Source organism: Physeter macrocephalus, chromosome 19 (assembly GCF_002837175.3).
Source record: "Physeter macrocephalus isolate SW-GA chromosome 19, ASM283717v5, whole genome shotgun sequence".
NCBI lineage: Eukaryota > Metazoa > Chordata > Mammalia > Artiodactyla > Physeteridae > Physeter > Physeter macrocephalus.
In genome coordinates this window covers 47,262,534-47,283,958 of record NC_041232.1, presented here as the reverse complement: position 1 = coordinate 47,283,958, position 21,425 = coordinate 47,262,534, and the positions used below count along the sequence as shown (strand labels likewise).

At 37.8% G+C, this 21,425-nt stretch overlaps 2 protein-coding genes across 21 annotated transcripts in view; one reads left to right on the top strand and one right to left on the bottom strand.

Moving 5' to 3' along the window:
• DTNA (dystrobrevin alpha) overlaps positions 1-9,817 on the bottom strand; it is a 390,047-nt gene extending 380,230 nt beyond the window's left edge. For 10 of the 20 annotated variants that reach the window (XM_028480006.2, XM_028480003.2, XM_028480001.2 and 7 more), the window contains exon 1: positions 9,508-9,817. The gene's annotated coding sequence lies outside the window, so the exon portion shown is untranslated. Of the gene's footprint in view, positions 1-8,383; positions 8,557-9,507 lie in introns of those variants that run through there. The other 10 variants (XM_028480015.2, XM_028480014.2, XM_055080755.1 and 7 more) reach the window with 5 other exon arrangements.
• Positions 1-21,425, top strand: part of LOC114484343 (tropomyosin-1, isoforms 33/34-like) — an 89,826-nt gene that overhangs the window by 15,904 nt on the left and 52,497 nt on the right. Inside the window, exons 2-4 of the mRNA XM_028479941.2 lie at positions 8,567-8,776; positions 8,928-9,163; positions 10,228-10,324. Coding sequence (XP_028335742.1) covers positions 8,567-8,776; positions 8,928-9,163; positions 10,228-10,324 — 543 coding nt within the window. The remainder of the gene's footprint in view (positions 1-8,566; positions 8,777-8,927; positions 9,164-10,227; positions 10,325-21,425) is intronic.

Here is a 21,425-nt window from a genome sequence, read left to right as displayed (position 1 = left end):
TGACAGAAATGTTAGAATTATCTGACAAAGTTTTTAAAGCAGCTATAATAAAAAATACTTCAATGCGAAATTATGAACATGCTTGAAACAAATGAAAAAGTAGAAAGTGTCAGCTAAGAAACAGAACATATAAGAAAGAACTAAGTGGAAATTTGAAGACTGAAAGAAATCAGTAACCAAATATAAAATTTAGTGGGTGGGCTCAATAACAGAATGGAAGTGACAGAGAAAGAATCTGATAGATAGGTATGATAAGATAGAACAATTGGAATTACCCAGTCTAAACAACAGAGAAAACAGACCAAAATCAACAATGACAACAAAGCCTCAGAAACCCGTGTAAGCTACCAGAGATTTTCAGGCTGGTCCTAATCCCTGGAAGCTGTGAATGTGACCTTATACGGCAAAAGGGATTTTGTAGATGTGAAAAAATTAAAAATTTTGAGATAGGGATAATATCATGGACTATCTGGGTGGGACCTGAATGTAATCAAGTTTCCTTAAAAGAGGGAGGCAAAAAGAGATTTGACTATAGAAAGGAAGTAGGAGATGTGATTACAGAAGCCAAAGACTGGAGTGATGTGAAGAAGGGATTGTGAGTCAAAGAATACTGGTGGCCCCCAGAAACTAGAAAAGGCAAAGAAAGGTATTGTCCCCAGGAGCTATCAGAAGGAACTAGTCCTTCCAACACCTTGACTTTGGCCCAATGAAACTGATTTCTGACTTCTGGTCTCCACAACTGTAAGAGAATAAATGTGTGCTGTAAAACACCACATTTGTGGTAATTTGTTACAGCAGCCATAGGAAACATACACTGTGGTACTATAATAAAAGAGCTAACGTTCATGTCTTAGAGACCTAGAAGGAGAGGAGAAAATGGACAGGGATCAAAAAGTACTCAAAGAAATAAAGAATGAATATTTCTCCAATTTTGACAAAAGACTTAAATCTATAGATTCGTGAACCTGAATGCCAAACAGAAAGCCCAAAGAAATACATGTGTCTAGTTAAGACTTAAATGTAAGACTTGAAACTATAAAACTCTTAGAAAAAAATGTAGGGGAAAAACTTCATGACATTGGTCTTGACAATGATTTCATGGATATGACACCAAAAGCACAGATAACAAAAGCAAAAATAAACAAGTGGGACTACATCAAACTAAAAGGTTTCTGCACACCAAAGGAAACAACAGAGTGAAAAGGCAATCTAAGGAATGGGAGAAAATATTTGCAAACTATATATCTCATAAGGGATTATGCTCCCAAATATATAAAGAATTCCCACAACTCCATAGTAAAGGTAATAACTCAATTTAAAAATGGGCTAAGGGGGCTTCCCTGGTGGCACAGTGGTTGGGAATCTGCCCCCCAATTCAGGAGACACAGGTTCGAGCCCTGGTCTGGGAAGATCCCACATGCCACGGAGCAACCAAGCCCATGCGCCACAACCACTGAAGCCTGCGCGCCCAGAGCCTGTGCTCTGCGACAAGAGAAGCCACCGCAATGAGAAGCCCACGTACCGCAACAAAGAGTAGCCCCTGCTCACCGTAACTAGACACATGCATAGTCAAATTTATGAAAACTAAAAACAAACAAACAAAAATCTTGACAAGAGCAAGAGAGAAATGACGCTTCACCTATAGGAGAAAACCAGTTAGAATGACAGAATATTTCTCATCAGAAAACAGGGAGGCCATAAGGAAGTGGCACAACATATTGAAGTGCTGAAAGAAAAGAACTGTTGACCCAGAATCCTATATCCAGTTAAAACATCCTTCAGGAATGAAGGAAAAATAAAGACATTCTTAGATGAAGGAAAACAAAGATATATTGTCATGAGAAGACCTGTCTGCTCTAAAAGAATTAGAGGAAGTTCTCGAAACAAGAAGGAAGCAATAAAAGAAAGAATGTTGCAATATCAAGAAAGAAGAAAGAATACGGTAAGCAAAAATATCGATAAATACAATGAATTTTTTCTTGTTCCTCTTGAGCTTTCTGACTTATATTTGACAGTTGAAACAAAAATTATAACACTTTCTGGTGTATGTAGAAGAAATATTTAAGACAATTATACTACAAATGGAAGAGGATAAAGGTACATAAGGAAAGGTAAGGTTTCTATGCTTCACTATAATTGATAAAATGACAAAAGTGGCAGGTACTGATAAATTATATATATATGATGTATATGATGTAATACTCAGAGCAACCACTAAAAAATCTATATAAAATGACAAAAGTGGCAGGTAGTGATAAATTATATATATATGATGTATATGATGTAATACTCAGAGAAACCTCTAAAAAATCTATATGAATAGATACACTTAAAAACACTGTAGATAAATAAAAATGGAATTTTATATATGCTCAAGTAACTGACAGGAAGGCAGGGAAAAAAACTCAGAGAAACTAAAAAACAAAAACAGAGGGAAAAAAAAGCCAAACAATAAAATGGCAGACATACATAGCCTTAATATATCAATAATTACAGTAAATGTAAATGGTGAAAATATACAAATTAAAAGACAGAGAACTGCAGAGTGGATTAAAATATGTAACTCACCTATATTTTATGAACAAGGAGTTCAAATCAACTATAATAATATAGGCAGGCTGAAAGTAAAAGGACAGGAAAAGAAATATCATGCAAACATCAACCAAAGAAAAAAAGGAATGTCTATATTATTATCAGATACAGTAGACTTTGAGCAAATAAAATTACCAGATATAGAGAGGAATATTATGTAATGATAAAATAATCAATACACCAACAAGACATAGCAATCCTAAATATTTATATACACACCAAACAACAGAGCCGCAAACTACATAAAGTCAAACTGATAGAAGTGAAATGAGAAATAGACAAATCCACAATTATAATTGGAAAGTTCACAAATTATTTCAACAATTAATGAGACAGCTAGACAGAAAATTAGTAAAGACATACAAAAATTCATCAGCACCATCAACCAACAGGATCTAATGAGCATTTATAAGACACTCTACCCCAAAACATCAAAATAAACAATCTTTTCAAGATTGTTTCCATGAAACATATAACAAGATAGACAACATTTTGGGCCATAACATAAACCTCAACAAATTTTATAAAAACTGAAATCATATGGAGTGTGCTCTCTGACCAAAATGGAGAAAGATAACACAGGAAATAAAGTTCTCTGACCAAAATAAGAGAAAGATGACAGAAAAATCTCCAAACATTTGGAAATTAAATGCCACCCTTCTAAATAACTCCATGGGTCAAAGAGGAAATCTCAGGAGAAATTTTTAAAAATAGTACTTGAACTGAATTAAAATGAAAACACAACATATCAAAATGTATGGGACACAGCAATGGCAGTGCTTCAGGGAAATTTATAGCACTACAAACATGGATTGGATATATTCTAACTTTTCAGATTATGTTTGTCAATGTAAAATAATCATACAATATGATTTATATGTTTATCTGTATTACTTTTTACAATAATATATGATACCACATATGATACTTTCATTCATGTTGGTGCAGGTGACCAAAAAATATACACACATAGCTATTCAGTTTTCTGTGCCGCATTGCTACTATCAAATCTGTTCAGAAAACATAGCTGTGTTGCAGGTCTTGGCACTGTTCTTGGCTTGTGCTTGCTGTCAAATAGGCAATCTTCTTCTTACTCAAAATAAGCCAGAGCTTTATCATCATTCCAAGATCCAACCCCCACTGACAAAAAGGGATATCACCAATTTTACAAGTTTAGCCCCTACTCTCTTTGCTGGTAGTTTCATGCAGGGATTACCTTCCTAGGCTGAAGTTCTAAAACACAGTTGTTACATTAATAAGTCATTTTTATGTGATAAAACTATTGAAGGGAACTGGCTAATTTCATGTGGTAATAATTAGGTCTGTTCACTAATACTGCAGTTTACTTCCATCTGGGCATGTGATAGAACGGCACTTCTCTTTCATCTTCAAGTTAGGAGTGGCCTTATGACTTGATTTGGCCAATAAAATATGAGTAGAAGTTCCAGGTGCTGCTTCTGATAGAAGACTTTTAAGAACCTGTGGGTGGTTCACCATGTTCCCATGTGTTTGATGAATGAATTATGAGGATGCTGTAGATGACAGGGGCTTTATGAACCTGGGTCCCAGAGTGAGGAAGATGTAAAATAAGAGTCTTTTATTGACCAACTTGGGCACAAAGCATTAGCAAGAAATAAACCTGTATTCATTTCAGGACCCGAGATTTTAGAGTTGTTTGCCATGACTGCATAACCTAAACTATTATAACTCACTAATATATTTTGTATTTACATTAAACACACAAAAGTCTCTGCAATAGGACACTGCTCTATGGCATCAAACTGTAAACTATAGTTAATGAATTATTCATTGATGTACTTGATGTTATCTTCCACTCTGATAACACACACACACACACACACACACACACACACAAAGTCAAATCAAGCCTTGAGTCCCTTTCCTTATGGTATAAACTGGAACAATAGTTTACTAGTTACTCCATGATGCTTTGTATTTTGGGGAGCATACAGTGAAATAATGTATCACATTCTTCAGTGATACAAGAGCCACAGAAAATGTATGCACTGCCTAGAACATTTCCAACAGCTTCAAAGAAGACAGTCAGGTATCTGTATATGTGCAATCTATATAAATTGTGATTCATGGTTAATATTAACATTAATCATATGAACTGCATATTACCCATCATTTGCAGGGAGAAATAACATTGATTAACGTTTTCAAACACTGTGCATAGATCTTTACGTGCATCAGCACACCTAACCAATTAGTACTTCACTTTGCTAATCACATGTGCTATGTGTTCTAGGTTAACATTATTTGGATAATATTTAACATTAATACGTTTTTTTATCATAACAATTACTATGGGTCATGTCAAAAGTTTCCAGTGTAAAGATTAACAGAGACTTTTTAATTTTACCAAGATAATTCAACAGGTGTTTTTATGTTACACTTTATATCCTCTTTGCAGTATACAGTACTCTAGACAAAGATATTGGGGGTAGATGAAACAGGTGACTTTAAATTATTAAGTTTATTAATGGTCATAGAATTTCCAGCTATTAAAGATATTTCCCTAATTATTTGAAATGCTAAAGTATATATTCTTGATGTTAAAAATTTCAATAGTTTCAAATGGTGCTCAAGTTACTATTTTTGAATTCAAAAAATATATAACATATAATGAGAAATTCCCCATAATCCAGCAGTCACCAGGCTTTGTCTAGGCATTTATATACATGTTCTTGCTTTATATACTTTACATGTAAAATATGGGGCAAAAAGCATTTATATAAAGGCAGTTACAGGTTTCTCCACTGGTTTTTATTGAGGGAGAAGTAACCAAAAGATCAAATTAGGTGTTATGTTTTTTAACAATGATGGGAACTTAATGCATCAGTAAAATTATGAACCAGATACTACAGTTATTAGTCTAACTATGACTAGTATTAACTACGTCTGTAGTTAACAGTATGGATTACAGAATCAATACTCGAATCAGAATCTCTATCGAATCAGAATCTCTACCTATGTGACAGTGGTCATGATTTCTGTTATCCTTGTGCCTCAGTTTCCTCCTCCATAAAATGGGGATAATGGTAATATAAGAAGCCTTCATTTGGCTATTGTGAAGAATACCTAAGTTACTCCATATAGAGCCGTAGAATGATGTCCAGCACACAGTAAGTCAATAAACTTAGTTATTATTATTATGTTTGCTTTAAATTATTAATACACATTTCCCTAGCGTGTTCAACACTTAATTCACCTCCCTCACTCTGGTGCCTCTTCTCTTCCTACGAACATTTCAGGGAGTCTTATGGATGTGTGATGAATCGATTACATTTCTATTTTGAGACATTCTGCCACTTTAACAACAACCAAACACACACACACACACACACACACACACACACACAACTGCTTTTTAAAATTTGAAAGTAGTTGTTAAGGCAAAGAAGGAAAATGACTATATTTCATTAAATTTAAATAACTTCAAAAATCGGATAATAACCAGATACGGGTAGCACATGCTCTACATGCTATAAAAAGTATTGATAGAAGTTTTGTAATCCTCCCCATGTCCATAGGTGGATGATGAGGTGAAACAGTACATCAGCTGGTGAATAGAGAAGTGTAGAGATAACCAGAGTGAGATATAAGTCTCCGATTCAGAAAACATTGATGAAAGCATTTAAGAAGACCACCTGACTTAGTAAACACCTCCTCACACGTCATGCCTCTGTAAATATGTGACTTTTACGGCATCCTGTTCCAACTTCCATGTCTGGCCCAGAATCCTTTATTACACATTCTTACAGAAATCCTTCTTTCAGAACTCACTGCAATTTGTAAATAAACGTTTATCTGTATAATCATTGTATTGAAGTCTGGCCCCTGTGCTGGCAGGGCGCACTCATCTTTCTGCTCACCAGTGATCCCCAGTTCTTTGCCCAGCACTGGAGGCGAAGGGCCTCTCAAGAAACAGAGACAGCACAACTCTCCCAAAACTAGAGGTAGGGGACTTGAAAGGAAAAAGTCGTGTCAAATCCCCCAGGTGAGATAAAAGTAGCGAGAGAATGCTTTTTCTAAAATAAGTCACAGAAACTAGAACACTGGAACAGGTGAGTCAGTTCAGAAAGGATATATGTATGTGCCATAGGATTTATGCCTTAATAAACATGAACGTTTTATATAGACTTGGAAAATTCAAATTCACTTTCAATAACAAAAATGATTGTGCCTGATGGCACGCAACTTTCCTGACTACAGCAGTGTGCTCTAACACCCCCAAAGAAAGATGGAGCCCTAATTTGGCACGTGGAAGAGTTTAACCACTGAAGATAATTCTTTTCACATCCAAAGATCACGTTTCCATATAGTTCAGTTGGATTGTATTCTCTTTTCACATATAATGTGGAATAAGTAAGCATCTGAAGTATGTACACTGAATTTAATTAAACTGAAAGACAAGACTTAAGGAAATCTATGAATGTCAAAATAATTTTGAAACTCATTATGTGAAGCAGCGATTAAACTTACTTGAACAAATAACAGATGAAGACCTAAGAGAGACATCTGTCCAATAAAATGAATATTATAAGAGTTCCATGATAAGTTCAAATGAGAAGTAATTCTCTAAATATGTGCAGTTGGACTTTACCCCACTGAGACCTTTCTTCACATCATGGTTCATTTAAAACAAGTGGATATTTTTACAGTATTTCAGCTTAGAACTAATGAGAACATGTGATTTCAGTCTTCATTGCTACACAACTTCGCCTAAAGTACATACAATTGGTGAAAAGGCATGACATATACAAACACTCTCGCAATATAGCCTGCTTTTAATCACTGAGAGTTGAAAGAGAATTGCATAATTCTTCTTTAAAAACTGCCTAAGCTCTTGTCAGTGTGATTGAATTAAAGATGATTAAACTCGCTCAAAATTTCTGCAAGATGGTGTTTGGAAGAAAATGATGGCCCTGCTTTGAGCAAAGAACAGACTAATACCTTACGAAGTTTAAAATTAAGTGCAAATATAGAGATTCAGCTGCCTGCTTTATAATTTACTTTGCTGATAAATCTTAACTGCTGAAAATCTTAACTTTGCTGATAAATACTACTTTAATCTATAATTGTTGTAGGAAACGGTTAATTGTGGCAAAAGGAAATGACTCAAATGATACGTGCCATAATTATAGTATTAGAAATTATAGTATTAGAAAAAGTGTTAATTGTCCCAAAGGTGTAGCACATAGTTAAGAGGTTCATCTTGGTAGAGACGTGGTCAATATATCAAACATAAAAGACTTGAGGTCTTATTTTTATGAAAAAAAATATATGTTGGTTTAGGGAACATCAAAAGCTCAACTAGGCTCTAATATTTAAAACAGTACGACCTTGGGTAAATTACTTCACCTCTCTGTGCCTGGATTTCCTCATCTGTAAAAGGTGGACAGTATTATTACCTACCCCTTATGGTGGTGTTAGAATTAAGTGAGTGACTAAAGCTAAAGTTCACAGAACTGTGCCTGGAGGGCTGTTTTTTTCCTAAAGTTTCTACCTTTGGAATAAGCAAAATAAGTCCTTTTTGTAAAAGAAATTAATAATTAGGCATACTTCAACAATGTTGGTTACTGATATGTTTGAAAGGAAACACAAGACACATTAAACACCAAGCGATCATAACAGATAACAGGAAACCTGAACTGAAACATCAACTCAAAAGACCCTTTTTTAGAGCAACAATGAACCTAATGGCTGAACTTCACTGCCAGAGAACATCCAATATCCCCCACCCCGAATCAAGTTCTACACTTACCTTCTCAAAGCCATACCCCAAGCTCGCCAAAGAGGAAAGTTTTACTACCAAGTCCCGGGCATAGTACCCCTGAGCCCAGCTCCGCCATCCCTCTCTTCTCCTTGGCTTTGGTCTTCTGATAGACACCTCGCCACCTCCCACTCCGGTACCAGAACGGACCTCGCTTCCGCCCTCTGTTCTGAGGAAAACTCCAGAGTGGGCAACAGGCTATAAAAGCTGAAGACACTCACCGTTCGCGCCGACCGCCCCCCCGCTCCCCCGCAGGGCGCCCACACCCGCCCGGCCCGCCTCCCCGGCACCGCAGTGCATTGCAACACGCGCAGACGCCGCCGGCGGGAGAGGATCCCACCACGGATTTCCCGGTCAACAGTAGCCCCCCAGACCTCTCCCCACGTGAGTGTCATCCCTAATGGAGGTGGCCACGCCACCTCCCAGCAGCTCAGCCCGCGGGGAACACCAAGAGAGCAACCGTGACCACAAAAACAACTCAACCCGCGGCGCGAGCGAGCAGACTGCCCTCGCTCGCCCGGGAGCTGTGCAGCAGCGGCAGCGGCGGCGGCGGCGGCGGCGGCGGCTGCGGCGCGGCCCGGCCTCGGTGGGAGGCCGAGATTTACCTGCGCGGCCCCGCGCCCCCGGGCCGGCCATCCTGCCGCAGCCGCTCCCGCCTCCCCGCGGGCCCGAGGCGCCGCCCGCCGCCGCCCGGGGAGGCGCCGCGCCGCAGTCCCGGCTGCGGCGCCCGGCACATGTTTCGCGCTCCCGGCGGCCGGCGCCCGCGCACAGGTGGGAACCCCCGCGAGTGGGCGTTGGGGCGATTCCCTCCCTTAGCCGCGCTCGCAGCCCGCTTCCACTCGACTTTGCCGGGTGCGTGGCGCCTGCCCTTGCTCCGGCGGCCGAGCCTCCCCTGCCCGCGCCCCGGCGCCGTGGGCTGCTGCGGTCCCTGCGCAGCTACGGCTGCGCGTCACCGGCATCTCCCGCCCGGCGGCTGGCTCCGCGGCACCGGGTGGCCGGGGTCAGCGCGCGGCAGCCGGGCCCCGCGCCCACCCTCGCCCGCCACACGGACCCCGTCCACCCCCGCGCCCTCCCCCACTCCGGAGCTGTCAGGGAAGAAAACGCCTCGCACACACCTTGGAATGGACGGGCGCCTCAGTCACCGACTCGTCAAACTCTTAGAAGGTGTCCACCGGTCTGTAGGGAGGTTTGGGCATGGAGTAGGAGCCGCTTTCTTATTATTTAATAATGTTGGAAGTGCCCGGTCCGCTGCCAGAGTTGTGGGTCATGTGGGCACAGCAGAGGCTGGCTGCTGCCAGTACCAGGGTTTCCTGAGGATCCTGAAACTATGATCTCATCCTCCTCATCCGCCTCCCCCGCCCCTCTCTCCGCGGGCGCGCACGCACAGCACACACACATACACACACATGCACACACACGCACACATACGCTCCCACGGCATGCACTATCCTCCTTCCTGGACCGAAATATTCTTCCAGGGAAATACAGTGTTCACGCTCTTCATTGAAAAAAAAAAGGAAAAAGAAAAATCCTTCCGGAGAAAGATTTTCCTCTTTCACAGCTTGATTTATGTGCTTTGTTTATTTCCTACAGTTGGCCCTCACACGTGCAAGGGAGCTGAACAGAGCCTCAGAATTAAAATTAAAAATAATCGTCCTCTTATGCCGACCCAGATTTTGGTCAGAGCCCAAGACTCAAACAGTACAATTTTAATTTAAAACAGGCAATAATATACCAGGTTTGAATATGGAATAGTAATACCATCTGATATGTGTGCAGTGGGTTTCTTTCCCAAGCCGCGAACATCTCCCAAACATTACCTCATTTATTTGCAGAACATCTTTGCAGAGGAGGAGGATGAGAAGGCAACTAGTACTGTCACTTCAGAGACACAGAAGCACAGGGCAGATAACATGACTTATCCAGGTTCAAGTAAGTCAGTATGTCACTATAAACATTAATTGCACAGCTACTCACAATTTGCCAATTCACTATAATCAGTTCCTGGAAACTTCAGGTACTGAAAAATAATGAAGATATTTTTGATTATTTTTAAATGACCTTCTGCCTAAGATCGCAAATTAGTTAATTAATTTTTCTCTATGTATGGGTTTTCATAGAATGTTCTCTTGTGTATTTGTATATATCTCCAGTTTCATGTTTCCATTTATTTTCTTTCTTTCGTTTTTCCGGGGGTGTTGTATGTCTGCATGTCCCTGTGTGTATTCATATTCATTTGAGTGTTTTAAACTCCTTAGCAGTAACAAGCAGTTTCAGTCAATATTTTGGGGGGTAGTCACCAATTTCATAATGATTTCTGTATTTCATTCAATCCTCTTTTAAGTGCCTGGTGTGTATGAAGAGCTGTGCTATCTTTTGAAGGGTATAAAGGAATTTAATACATGGAACCTGTCCTCCATTAGTTTACACCTAGTTGTTGAGATGATATATATATACACATATATGTGTATATATGTATATATATGTATATGTGTATATATATATATGCACTGAATGATCTGTAGGTGAAACACTTTATTATTTTTAGTGTTATAAATTATCACAAAGAAAGTACAAGATACACTCCTTTTCTTTTTACCTACTTAGTTTCTGTTCCATGTTAAAATTACTTCATCTGTCTTTGTGTTCCAGATTTCATCTGTCTTTGACCTCCACAGTATCTCAATGGCCAAAGTAATACATTATTTTGCCCTTCACCTACACATGCACTGTACTCACATAAACACTAAATGGGAATTTTTTTTATGTTGTAAAAGTTCTCACAAAGAGCACTCTTGGATAGCATTTGTGCAGGTGTATATAGGAAAATTCAGCAGCTAACCAAAGAAGAGAGGAGAGGAAAAATGTTGTGAGAGAGAATAAGTCAAAGAGAAGCAGAGAAAGGAGGTGGGGGAAAGGGAAGAATAAAAGGGTATTAAGAATTTACAGGATGGGGCTTCCCTGGTGGCGCAGTGGTTGCGCGTCCGCCTGCCGATGCACGGGAACCGGGTTCGCGCCCCGGTCCGGGAGGATCCCACATGCCGCTGAGTGGCTGGGCCCGTGAGCCATGGCCGCTGAGCCTGCGCGTCCGGAGCCTGTGCTCCGCAAAGGGAGAGGCCGCAAAAAAAAAAAAAAAAAAAAAAAGAATTTACAGGAAAAGGGAGAGAAGAAGGGAAAAGAAGAAAAAGAGGATCAAATTTCAAGTGAAAGCTAAAATTTTCCAAATTTTGCTGCATGGAAAACAAATTTAAGAAATCATAGACTTTTGTTATCAAACATTACTTTTTGATAAGCTTATTGGAATTTAATGGTAAAGAAACCAGGTGTGAGTTCTGCAGAGGCTATCCTGAGTGATCTCAATCTTCATAATTCCATGCAGGATCCACTAGAAGAAATAAATAGACTGACCTGTCAATATAATGGAATAATAAAAATGACAATGGAATTAAATAGCCATGATATAGTTAAAATTTTTAAGAAGAAATTAACACTGAAATTCAGGGAGGTATATGGGAAACCAAAGGCAAAGGTATATTAAAATAGGCAACAGAGCTAGGCTTGCAATATTTAAAGGAAAATAATAGTAATAATATCTTATATTTTTAAAGCACTTCAGATTTTTCAAAGTGCTTTTCATAAGTCTTTATTAAGCCTAATAATAATTAGAGGTGGGCACCTCTGTGGGTTTCATTTTAAAAGAATATAATAATCCTCCATAGTTTTTTACACGTTGAATGGAGAAGTGCTGAGCACTGTCACTCATGGTTTTGGAAATATTTATATTTTGTGATCGGTCAGCGCTAAAGATGCTGCTTTGTACACCTTCCTCCAATCCTTCTCATAAACAATTCAACTAGATGGATTCCTGGGCATAGATCACAACGGTGATTTATAATCCAGGATTTTACACATGCTGTTGGAGTTAAACTAGAAGCGTTAGCATGTAGCAGAGTCTAATGGCTTTGCCGTATTTCTGGGAGATTTCTACACAAGGGGTGGAGGCCTGAATTGAGCAGCAGTGTATCAAGAGCACTTTCCTTTTGATCTGCATACTCTTGGCAGCATTTGTTTTAATTAGAGATGTATTTAGGCTTGATGATTATAACATGTGTTTCAGAAATACGTTACAACTCCAGTGGCTCAACAATCACTAGCTGTTTGTGTCAGAAAAATTCCATTTAGAAAAAAATATATGTTTAATAGGACTATGCACACATATTTGTGGTTCCTACTAATTTAGCCTATCTTTACCAAGGAAAATAATTTACTGATATTTACTATTTTGCTCTTATAACTTCTTGAGTTTTAAAATAGGTTATAGTGAAAATGAGAGTGGCCATAGGTCAAATCAGAATGTTCACTATGTTACAGAGAAACTAGGTGTGTGTGTGTATGTGCTTTATTAACATAGTGATGTATGGAGTGTATATGGGTTATAGGTCAAATCAGAATGGTTGCTGTCATCTGTGAGCTGGTCATAGTTTGGGGGAATGAAGAATTAATAATTCTGGAATATTTAAAAGACTTGAATGACAAAAGTATAAAAGAAAATGGATTTGAAAGAGTTGAAGAAGTAAAGACATCACTATTTTATCAATTAAAAACACTTATACCCCCAGTTATAGACTACTGTTTCAGAGGAAGATGATATGGGGGCTTGAACAACACAAAATTTACATAAATACTGCTCCCCCAATACACTGATTAGTTTTCAAGAATGAAAAGTCTATTAGCAGTCCAACACAGGTAGAGATGATGGATCAACTGAGCTGTGGCTTGGGGGATTCATGGTTAGATAATTTTTTTGGTGTGACAGCTACAAAATTTGGAGGCCAGGGTGAGCCCTGGGTAGAATTATGAAGTGGGTGAATGTTGTTCCTCTCTTTTTTTTTTCAATGTCCCCCCTTCCTGTAGAAGTCCTGCCTTCTCTCTGGCTCCCAAGGTTAGTCAGAACCCTTTGCTGTTCTCTGACATTCCAAGATATCACTGTTTTGGAACTCATCAGCCTCAGACAGAACATGGTCTTCTGACCTGCACTGAAATGTATGAACTGTGACCTAAGCAATCATAAAAATTGAGGGGGCATCAGTATGTGTTTGTATTCGTAAACACCAAGGGTGTTCATTCAGCCTCCTCATGCATCACTTCAAGATGCATATTTATATAGTTAAAGCAAGTGTCTGTTTGCCTGAGAAATCCTGCTTTGAGGCATGCTCCTGACACCTGTTAGGGAGTATTTGCAAGCCCAGGAGAGCAAAGTTTTTCTTCCTCTCATCCACCTGTGTTCCCTGCCCCGTTACCCAGACTGAGTGCCTCATAACTCAGCTGCTTCTGGCAGCACCTAATTTGGTGCTCTCAGCCAGTGTCTCCTCGGTTGATCTTCCTGTCTGACTAACATCCTCAGGAGAAATGCTGTTTGCATTTCCCATGCTCTCCTCAGATGGACTGAAGGGGAGAATGGAGCTTAAGAGTGGGTTTAAGCGGTCAAGTGTATTTTGTTTCCTAGGGTTCAAATAAATAAATCTGCTGCTATTTTAAATAGCTGCTGTTCCACCTTATAATGGCAATTCATGAACACAGTTTATGGTGGTTTACATCTCTCAGTGGCATCACACTAGTGCACCCTTTACTCCTGGAAGAATCTATTCTCTCAATGGAACATAAACAAATCCCAAATGTTTTTAGATAGAACTCATGTGTACTGTCACAGTGGAGACAGTGCAAAAAAAGCCAGCTGGAGAGTACAGCTTTTCAGAAAGTGCTTATCATTTACTCACTTTGCTGATGATTGACCCTATTTTTAATTGCTTTGGGGCTGACTGTTTTTGTTTTGCCCAAGAATACAGAATGTCTTGATACACATAATCCAGAATAATATTGAATAAAGTAGAAATGTCAATAACAAATTTGACCAATGTAGATGACCAATCCAAATAATTAAGGCCAAAAATTGCTGTTTATTGAAAATGAGTTATCTGAATAGCTATCCACATTATCTCAGGGAAATGTCTAATTTTTCCTTGATGACTTCTAAATAAAACCTAATGTTTTCAATGATACCAAAGAAACCTGTTACAAAGTGAAAAGCTTAGTCAAAACACTTTTATTTATGTGAAATGTTTAAATTTTCCTAATTTATTTCCCACTGAAATGGTTCTTTACATATCATATAGACACAGCCCAAATCTCCTGTAGATGGTTAGGACCATGTTAACAAGCACACATTTTAATTTAAAGTTAATCCCTACAGTAAATACCATATAATTTATTTGATGCTGTGAAGCCTTGTATTTTATAACAAAAAACTAAATGAAAAAAAGGTGGGGGCAGAGATGAAACTAAACTAATCAAATTGTAATCTTTTAAAATGTGTAACAAATATGTGAGTAGATCCATAATTAAAATTTATTTTTGGAAATAATGGTATTTTACATTTTAGGAGATGCATTTTGTGATAGTTTAAAGAGTATTCCTATGAGGTGATACTATATTTACTAATACGCAAATTTCTTTGTTAATTAAGATCTTATCTTTTACTTGTGCCACAAATATTGTGTATGATTCTCCTGTCCTTTCCTCCATTTTGTTCCTGACCTGCATCACCAGATCAGCATGAACTTTCTATAGGATGTTAATGCTTTTCATTTACATATTACTTTTACTTTCTACGTTAATGTTAATCAGCTGGTCAGAAAGGAACACGAATAGCAGAGATTTCACACTATTTTATCAAAACCAAAAGTCTTATGTTGTAGCCAGTTCCTAATCTACAGTCAGCCTTGTTTGTACTGCTCACTGGACAAACATGAAAGTTTCCTGATTTTGAGGTTGTTATTTTTTTTTATTTGCACATAACTCAAAAAACATTTTAAGATTCTCAAGGACAGGGGCCATGATGAAAACATCCTTTCTTTTTCCTCCCTAGAGAATCAAGCATATTTATTTCATATAGGAGGTGCTTGGAGAATAGTTGTAGGTATAAAATGAGAACTCTGGTGAAGAAAATAAAAAACTTTTACTTCTGGCACAATGAAGCATATGGAAATAATTCTTTTAAGCTTGTAAATACCTCTGGCAGAGCATGTTTTGATATGTTTTACGTGAGGAAGCTGAATTGGATACCCTGTGTGGCTTGCTTTTGCTATTGGGGTACCTAAACCTTTCTCTTTCTTTGTATGTTTAAAACAAACTCCCCAAATTTTGGACAATGGAGTTACGCGCATGTGAGGATATTTATTTACATCTTGCGATCAATATCAGGCCAGTTGTTTCTCTTTGTAATCATATTCTTCAATTTAACAAAGAAAAATCATTGTAATTCCACCGGTCTCTATCTGTGTCTTATATGTTTAGAGGAGGAGATTCTCAGCATTTAAAAAATTTTTACAGTTTACATTAAAGAAAATAGAGGATATTTTAAGATCTTCTGTTTATGATTTCAAAGAAGATAGAAACAATTTACTTATTTTATAGTAGAAGTGGAGCGAATACTTTAAGGATTATATGCATTGCATAAATATTATGTTCCAAATGCATTCTGTCCAGTTCTTACCATCATCAAAGTACATTCTCCAGCCTAGTGTTATCCATCCTCCTTGAACTCATATGAAACCCTGTCTTGAAACCTATTCACGTAATATGTTGTGTTATCTAATCATTTCATGTGTATTAGATATCAGAATTGTCTGCTCCTTCATCAGCTGTTGTGAACTCCTTATCCTATATATCTCTTGTACATTTCACAGCATCTTGTAGTTATTCAGTAAACACTTGCTGATTGCTTTCCTGAGTAACTGAAAATAGGTTACTATTTTGACACGATGTTGCCCCAAATGTAAGAGTAATGTCTTCTCTTTCTATTTATTATTAAGCTGTGGGCATTTCCAAGTGTTAAGATATATATTCCTAGCACAGTATTAAATTTTTTTACAATAATGATTTAAAGTTTGATAACAGAAGTCTTCCTCTATTTCTATAAACAAATAAGAAGTAAAAACTTAGTTTGTTGTTTAGTTGCAAGGAGTAATACCACCTATGATCTTGTAAATTTCTACCTTAACCAGGAAAGATTACTGTAGGATCATTAATTGGGGGCAATATAACTTTTTATTTCTTACTTTAAGAAACTTTAAAAAACAAATGTAGAGGTATTTAAGTATAAAGGATTTCTTTCTTTGGTATTTTTTTCTCAGTGTTGTAAATTTTTGATAATCTAAAAATTTAAGCTGATTAACTTTTCCAGTTATATGCTCAACATGACTACAGAATGGTTTATATCTGCTCAAAGAAAATGAAAAAATATTTCAACAACTGTAAATATTTATAAATTGCCTAATATGTATTAAATACATATGTTTAATAATAGGTCATATCAAAAAGCTGCAATCTACAATCAACAGTGTTTTTACAAAATTCAAATTTGCTACCTTGGTTTTTATTTCTAAAATTATGTTTTATTTCTCAATTATAATTTTCTTCATGTCCCAAATGGAAAAGCTAAATATACCAGGACCTGCTCTACTGCTGCCTCTGTGTCATCTGACGTGGAAAAGATTTCCGGTCCTTTCTCCTGTTAGCTGGAATGTTTCTTACTAGACAGTGACAAAGGATTTGGCTCCATCTCTTAGCTTTTATTTGCACTGCCCCTGGGGCACCTTTAACCCGTAAAACCTTCCTGAGATAAGACACTCGCTGGCAGCAATCCTCAGTCTAACCAGAGCAGGATCACCCAGTACGTGCCCTATGTGTGGGCTTTTAACATTAGCAACAGGGGCACTAAAACAGTTAGAAGATTTGCTTTAAAAGCTTCAAAGTAGTTATTCATGAAAAGCAAATAAAAACTTCACTGGCCTTAGCACACTTATTGTATGGTTACTTAGGTTTTATTTAACTTTCAAACACGTATAATGATACCCATTATCCAGCTGTGGCAATTATTAACCCATGGCCAAACTCTTCCACATCGCCATTCATCTCTCCGCCCCTGTTATTTTGAAGCACATCCTAGATATCACGTATATTCATCATAGATATTTCAGTCTGTGGTTAATGCAATTATAATTTAGAATTACACAATGGGGGTAGATAAGGCAGAATACCATAATATTGTCTGTGTTTAGGGGACGAATCTTAACTTGGTTCTTATTGCACACATACATACTTAAAGCCAGTGTGGTTATTTATAAAATAGCCATCACACACACACAAACAATTACAAGTGCAAGTGTTTAGATGCAGAGTAAATAACTTAAAGACAGGTCATCCCTGGAGGCTCCTGTCCATACTAGAGACTGCTCCTTCTTAATGTTTGCATCTGAGTTTTCCAAGTTGGTCTTGTTTTGTAAGTCTTCTCTGCTTCTGACCTGGTCCAGATTAATTTTTTCCCCCAAGATGCTGGGCAGCTGTTTTTCTTTACTTGGTTTTGTCCCTTCATAGTCTCTCTCTCTCTCAGCGTCCTGCTCTGTCTCTCTCTCTCTCTGATCATAAGTGAACAGTCTGATGATGTAGATAAATGAATACATCCTTGTAACCCACCTGCACCCATCAAGATACAGGGCACCAAGAAAACTCCCTTGTGTTCCTTTCTAATAAATCTTTGCCCACCTTCTCCACCCGGAGATAATCACTGTTTCGATATCTATGCCTATAGTTTAGATTTGTCTCTTCTAGAACTTCGTATAAATGGATTCATATAGTATATATATTTTTGTGTCTCTCTTTTAGCCCAGTGTTATGTCTGTGAGATTCACCACAACCAATGTCATTGTGTGTATCAAGAGTTAGTTCCTTTTTATTGCTGAGTTTAGTCCATGACATAAATATATCACAATATGTTTATCGACTCCCCTGTTGATAGACATTTGGGTTGTTTACAGTGTTTAAAACTTCGAATAAAGCTGCTATGAATGTTTTTATATAAACATTTTTTGAGGGTCTATACTTTCATCTCTTGAATAAATATGCCTGATTAGTTTCTTAATCTGTATTTTCATTTCTCTTTGATAAACTCTTAGTAAGCCTTACAGAGGCTATCAATTTTATTTATCCATTCAAAAAATCAGCTTTTGGCTTTATTGATTGTCTCTTTTTGGGTCATTTTGTTTCTTTTTTATTGATTTATACCTTTATTTCTTTGTTTTGCTTATTTGAGGTTTAATTTACTCTTTCTTCTAGATTCTTATGGTAGAAACTCAGATTATTAACTTGAGACCCTTCTTCTTTCCTAATATTAGAGTTCAATGTTATAATTTTCTCTCTAAGCACTGCTTTACCTGTATCTCATGGTTATATACTGTTTTTCATTTGTATTCAGTTAAAATTTGCTTCTAATTTTCCCAGTGATATCTTTTTGGATCCGTTTTATTTAGAAGTGTGATTTTAATGTCCCTATATTGAGGGTGTTTCCAGACATTGTTCTGTTGTTGATTCCTCATTTAATTCCATTGTGGACAGAAAACATACTTTGAATGATTTCAACCCTGTTAAATTTACTGATGTTTATTTTATGGTCCAGAATATGATTTATCCTAATAAATAATCTCTTCACTTGAAAATAATTCATTTTCTTCTGTTATTGACTGAAATGTTTTATAAACTACATTTAGGACAAATCGCTTGATAATATTTTATCTTCTTATATCCTGATTTTCTAATTCTATCAATTATTGAGAGAGGGGTGTTGATACCCCCACTATAATAGGTGTGTTAGTTATCTATTGCTGCACAGCAAATTATCCCCAAATTCAGTGGCTTAAAACAACAACACATATCGATTATCTCAGAGTTTCCGGTTGCCTTCAAGATTTTCTCTGAATCTTTGGTATTCATCATTTTGACTATGACATACTGATGAGTGTTTTTCTTCATATCTTTCCTGTTTGGGGTTATCTGAGAATCTGGAAACTGTAAATAGAAAGGTCTTGCCAAATTTTGGAACTAGTCAACCATTATGTCTTCAGATATTATTTCTGCCTCATTCTCGTACTCCTCTCCTTTTTTTTTTTTTTTTTTGCGGTACGTGGGCCTCTCACTGTTGTGGCCTCTCCCGTTGCGGAGCACAGGCTCCGGACACGCAGGCTCAGCGGCCATGGCTCACGGGCCCAGCCGCTCCGCGGCATGTGGGATCTTCCCGGACCGGGGCACGAACCCGTGTCCCCTGTATCGGCAGGCGGACTCTCAACCACTGCGCCACCAGGGAAGCCCTCCTCTCCTTCTTAACTTGAAATACATGCTTATTAAACCTTACTGTCTCACAGGACCCTGAGATTCTGTCCTGTTTCTTTGAGTCAGAAAGTCTGCAGATGTTCTGGAGGAATTTTATCCACTCTGTACATGGTGCCTTCTGAAACGTTCTTTTAGGCAAAGAACTGTAGAAAAGGTAAAAGCTTCTGCATTATTCCTTTTTACAAGTATTGACCTCCTCCAATATCCACCTGCTTTTCTCCACCCTTCAGATGGTTGTTTTGTTATGTAGGTAGTCCTTGCAGGCACAGGTTTGTTAACTGAAACCTGTGAATTTTGTACCCAGGCTCTTGCTTTGCACAGGAACTGCTACTACAGAACTGTGTAAAGCAAGGACACAGTTCCAATATGCACGAGTTTCATTTAACACGTATGATGCAATGTGAGGACTGCCTGGATTTTGTTCAGAGTCTGTATCGTTGTTCTCTGGAGGTTGGTTGTTCTGGTTGGATCTTTCTTGTCCACACCAGAAGAGGAAACTGTCTCCTGATAGTTGTCTATCATGGTCTCATGTTTTTATCATTCATAGCACTTTTCAAAATTTATAATTATTTGATTTATGTCTCTTTACTTATGTATTTTCACACTGTGCTGTTAAAATTGTATGAAAAACAGGATGTATCCATTGATATGCATTGAATGAAGGAATGATATCTTCCATATGGTAAAACGTAGGTTGCAAAATGGTTTCAATTATGGTCCCGGGATACTTTCAGGGACCACAATCAGATAAACAGTATAATCATAGGAACCCAGGTAAAATCTCCATGTGTGTTTAAGATCTAAGATAGGCACTATTGGATATTGTAATAACAAGATCATCTGATCTCTACTTTTATAAGATATTTCCTTAATAGTGTCTAACAGGAAATGGGAAACGCCAGGAATTGTTAACAGTTTATAATAAAGCTAAGTTTTAAACACATAGAGTTTTGGGGTTTTTTTGGTTTTTTAAAAATTTATTATTTTTTTTAACATCTTTATTGGAGTATAATTGCTTTACAATGGTGTGTTAGTTTATGCTTTGTAACAAAGTGAATCAGTTATACACATACATATGTTCCCATATCTCTTCCCTCTTGCGTCTCCCTCCCTCCCACCCTCCGTATCCCACCCCTCTAGGTGGTCACAAACCACCGAGCTGATCTCCCTGTGCTATGCGGCTGCTTCCCACAAGCTATCTATTTTACATTTGGTAGTGTATATATGTCCATGCCACTTTCTCACTTTGTCACAGCTTACCCTCCCCCTCCCCATATCCTCAAGTCCATTCTCTAGTGGGTCTGTGTCTTTATTCCTGTCTTGCCCTTAGGTTCTTCATAGCCATTTTTTTTTCTTAGATTCCATATATATGTGATAGCATACGGTATTTGTTTTTCTCTTTCTGACTTACTTCACTCTGTATGACAGACCCTAGGTCCATCCACCTCACTACAAATAACTCAATTTCGTTTCTTTTTATGGCTGAGTAATATTCCATTCTCCACACCCTCTCCAGCATTTACTGTTTGTAGATTTTTTGATGATGGCCATTCTGACCAGTGTGAGAAGATATCTCACTGTAGTTTTCATTTGCATTTCTCCACTGATTAATGATGTTGAGCATTCTTTCATGTGTTTGTTGGCAATCTGTATATCTTCTTTGGAGAATAGTCTATTTAGGTGTTCTGCCCATTTTGGGATTGGGTTGTTTGTTTTTTTAATATTGAGCTGCTTGTAAATTTTGGAGATTAATCCTATGTCAGTTGCTTCATTTGCAAATATTTTCTCCCATTCTGAGGGATGTCTTTTC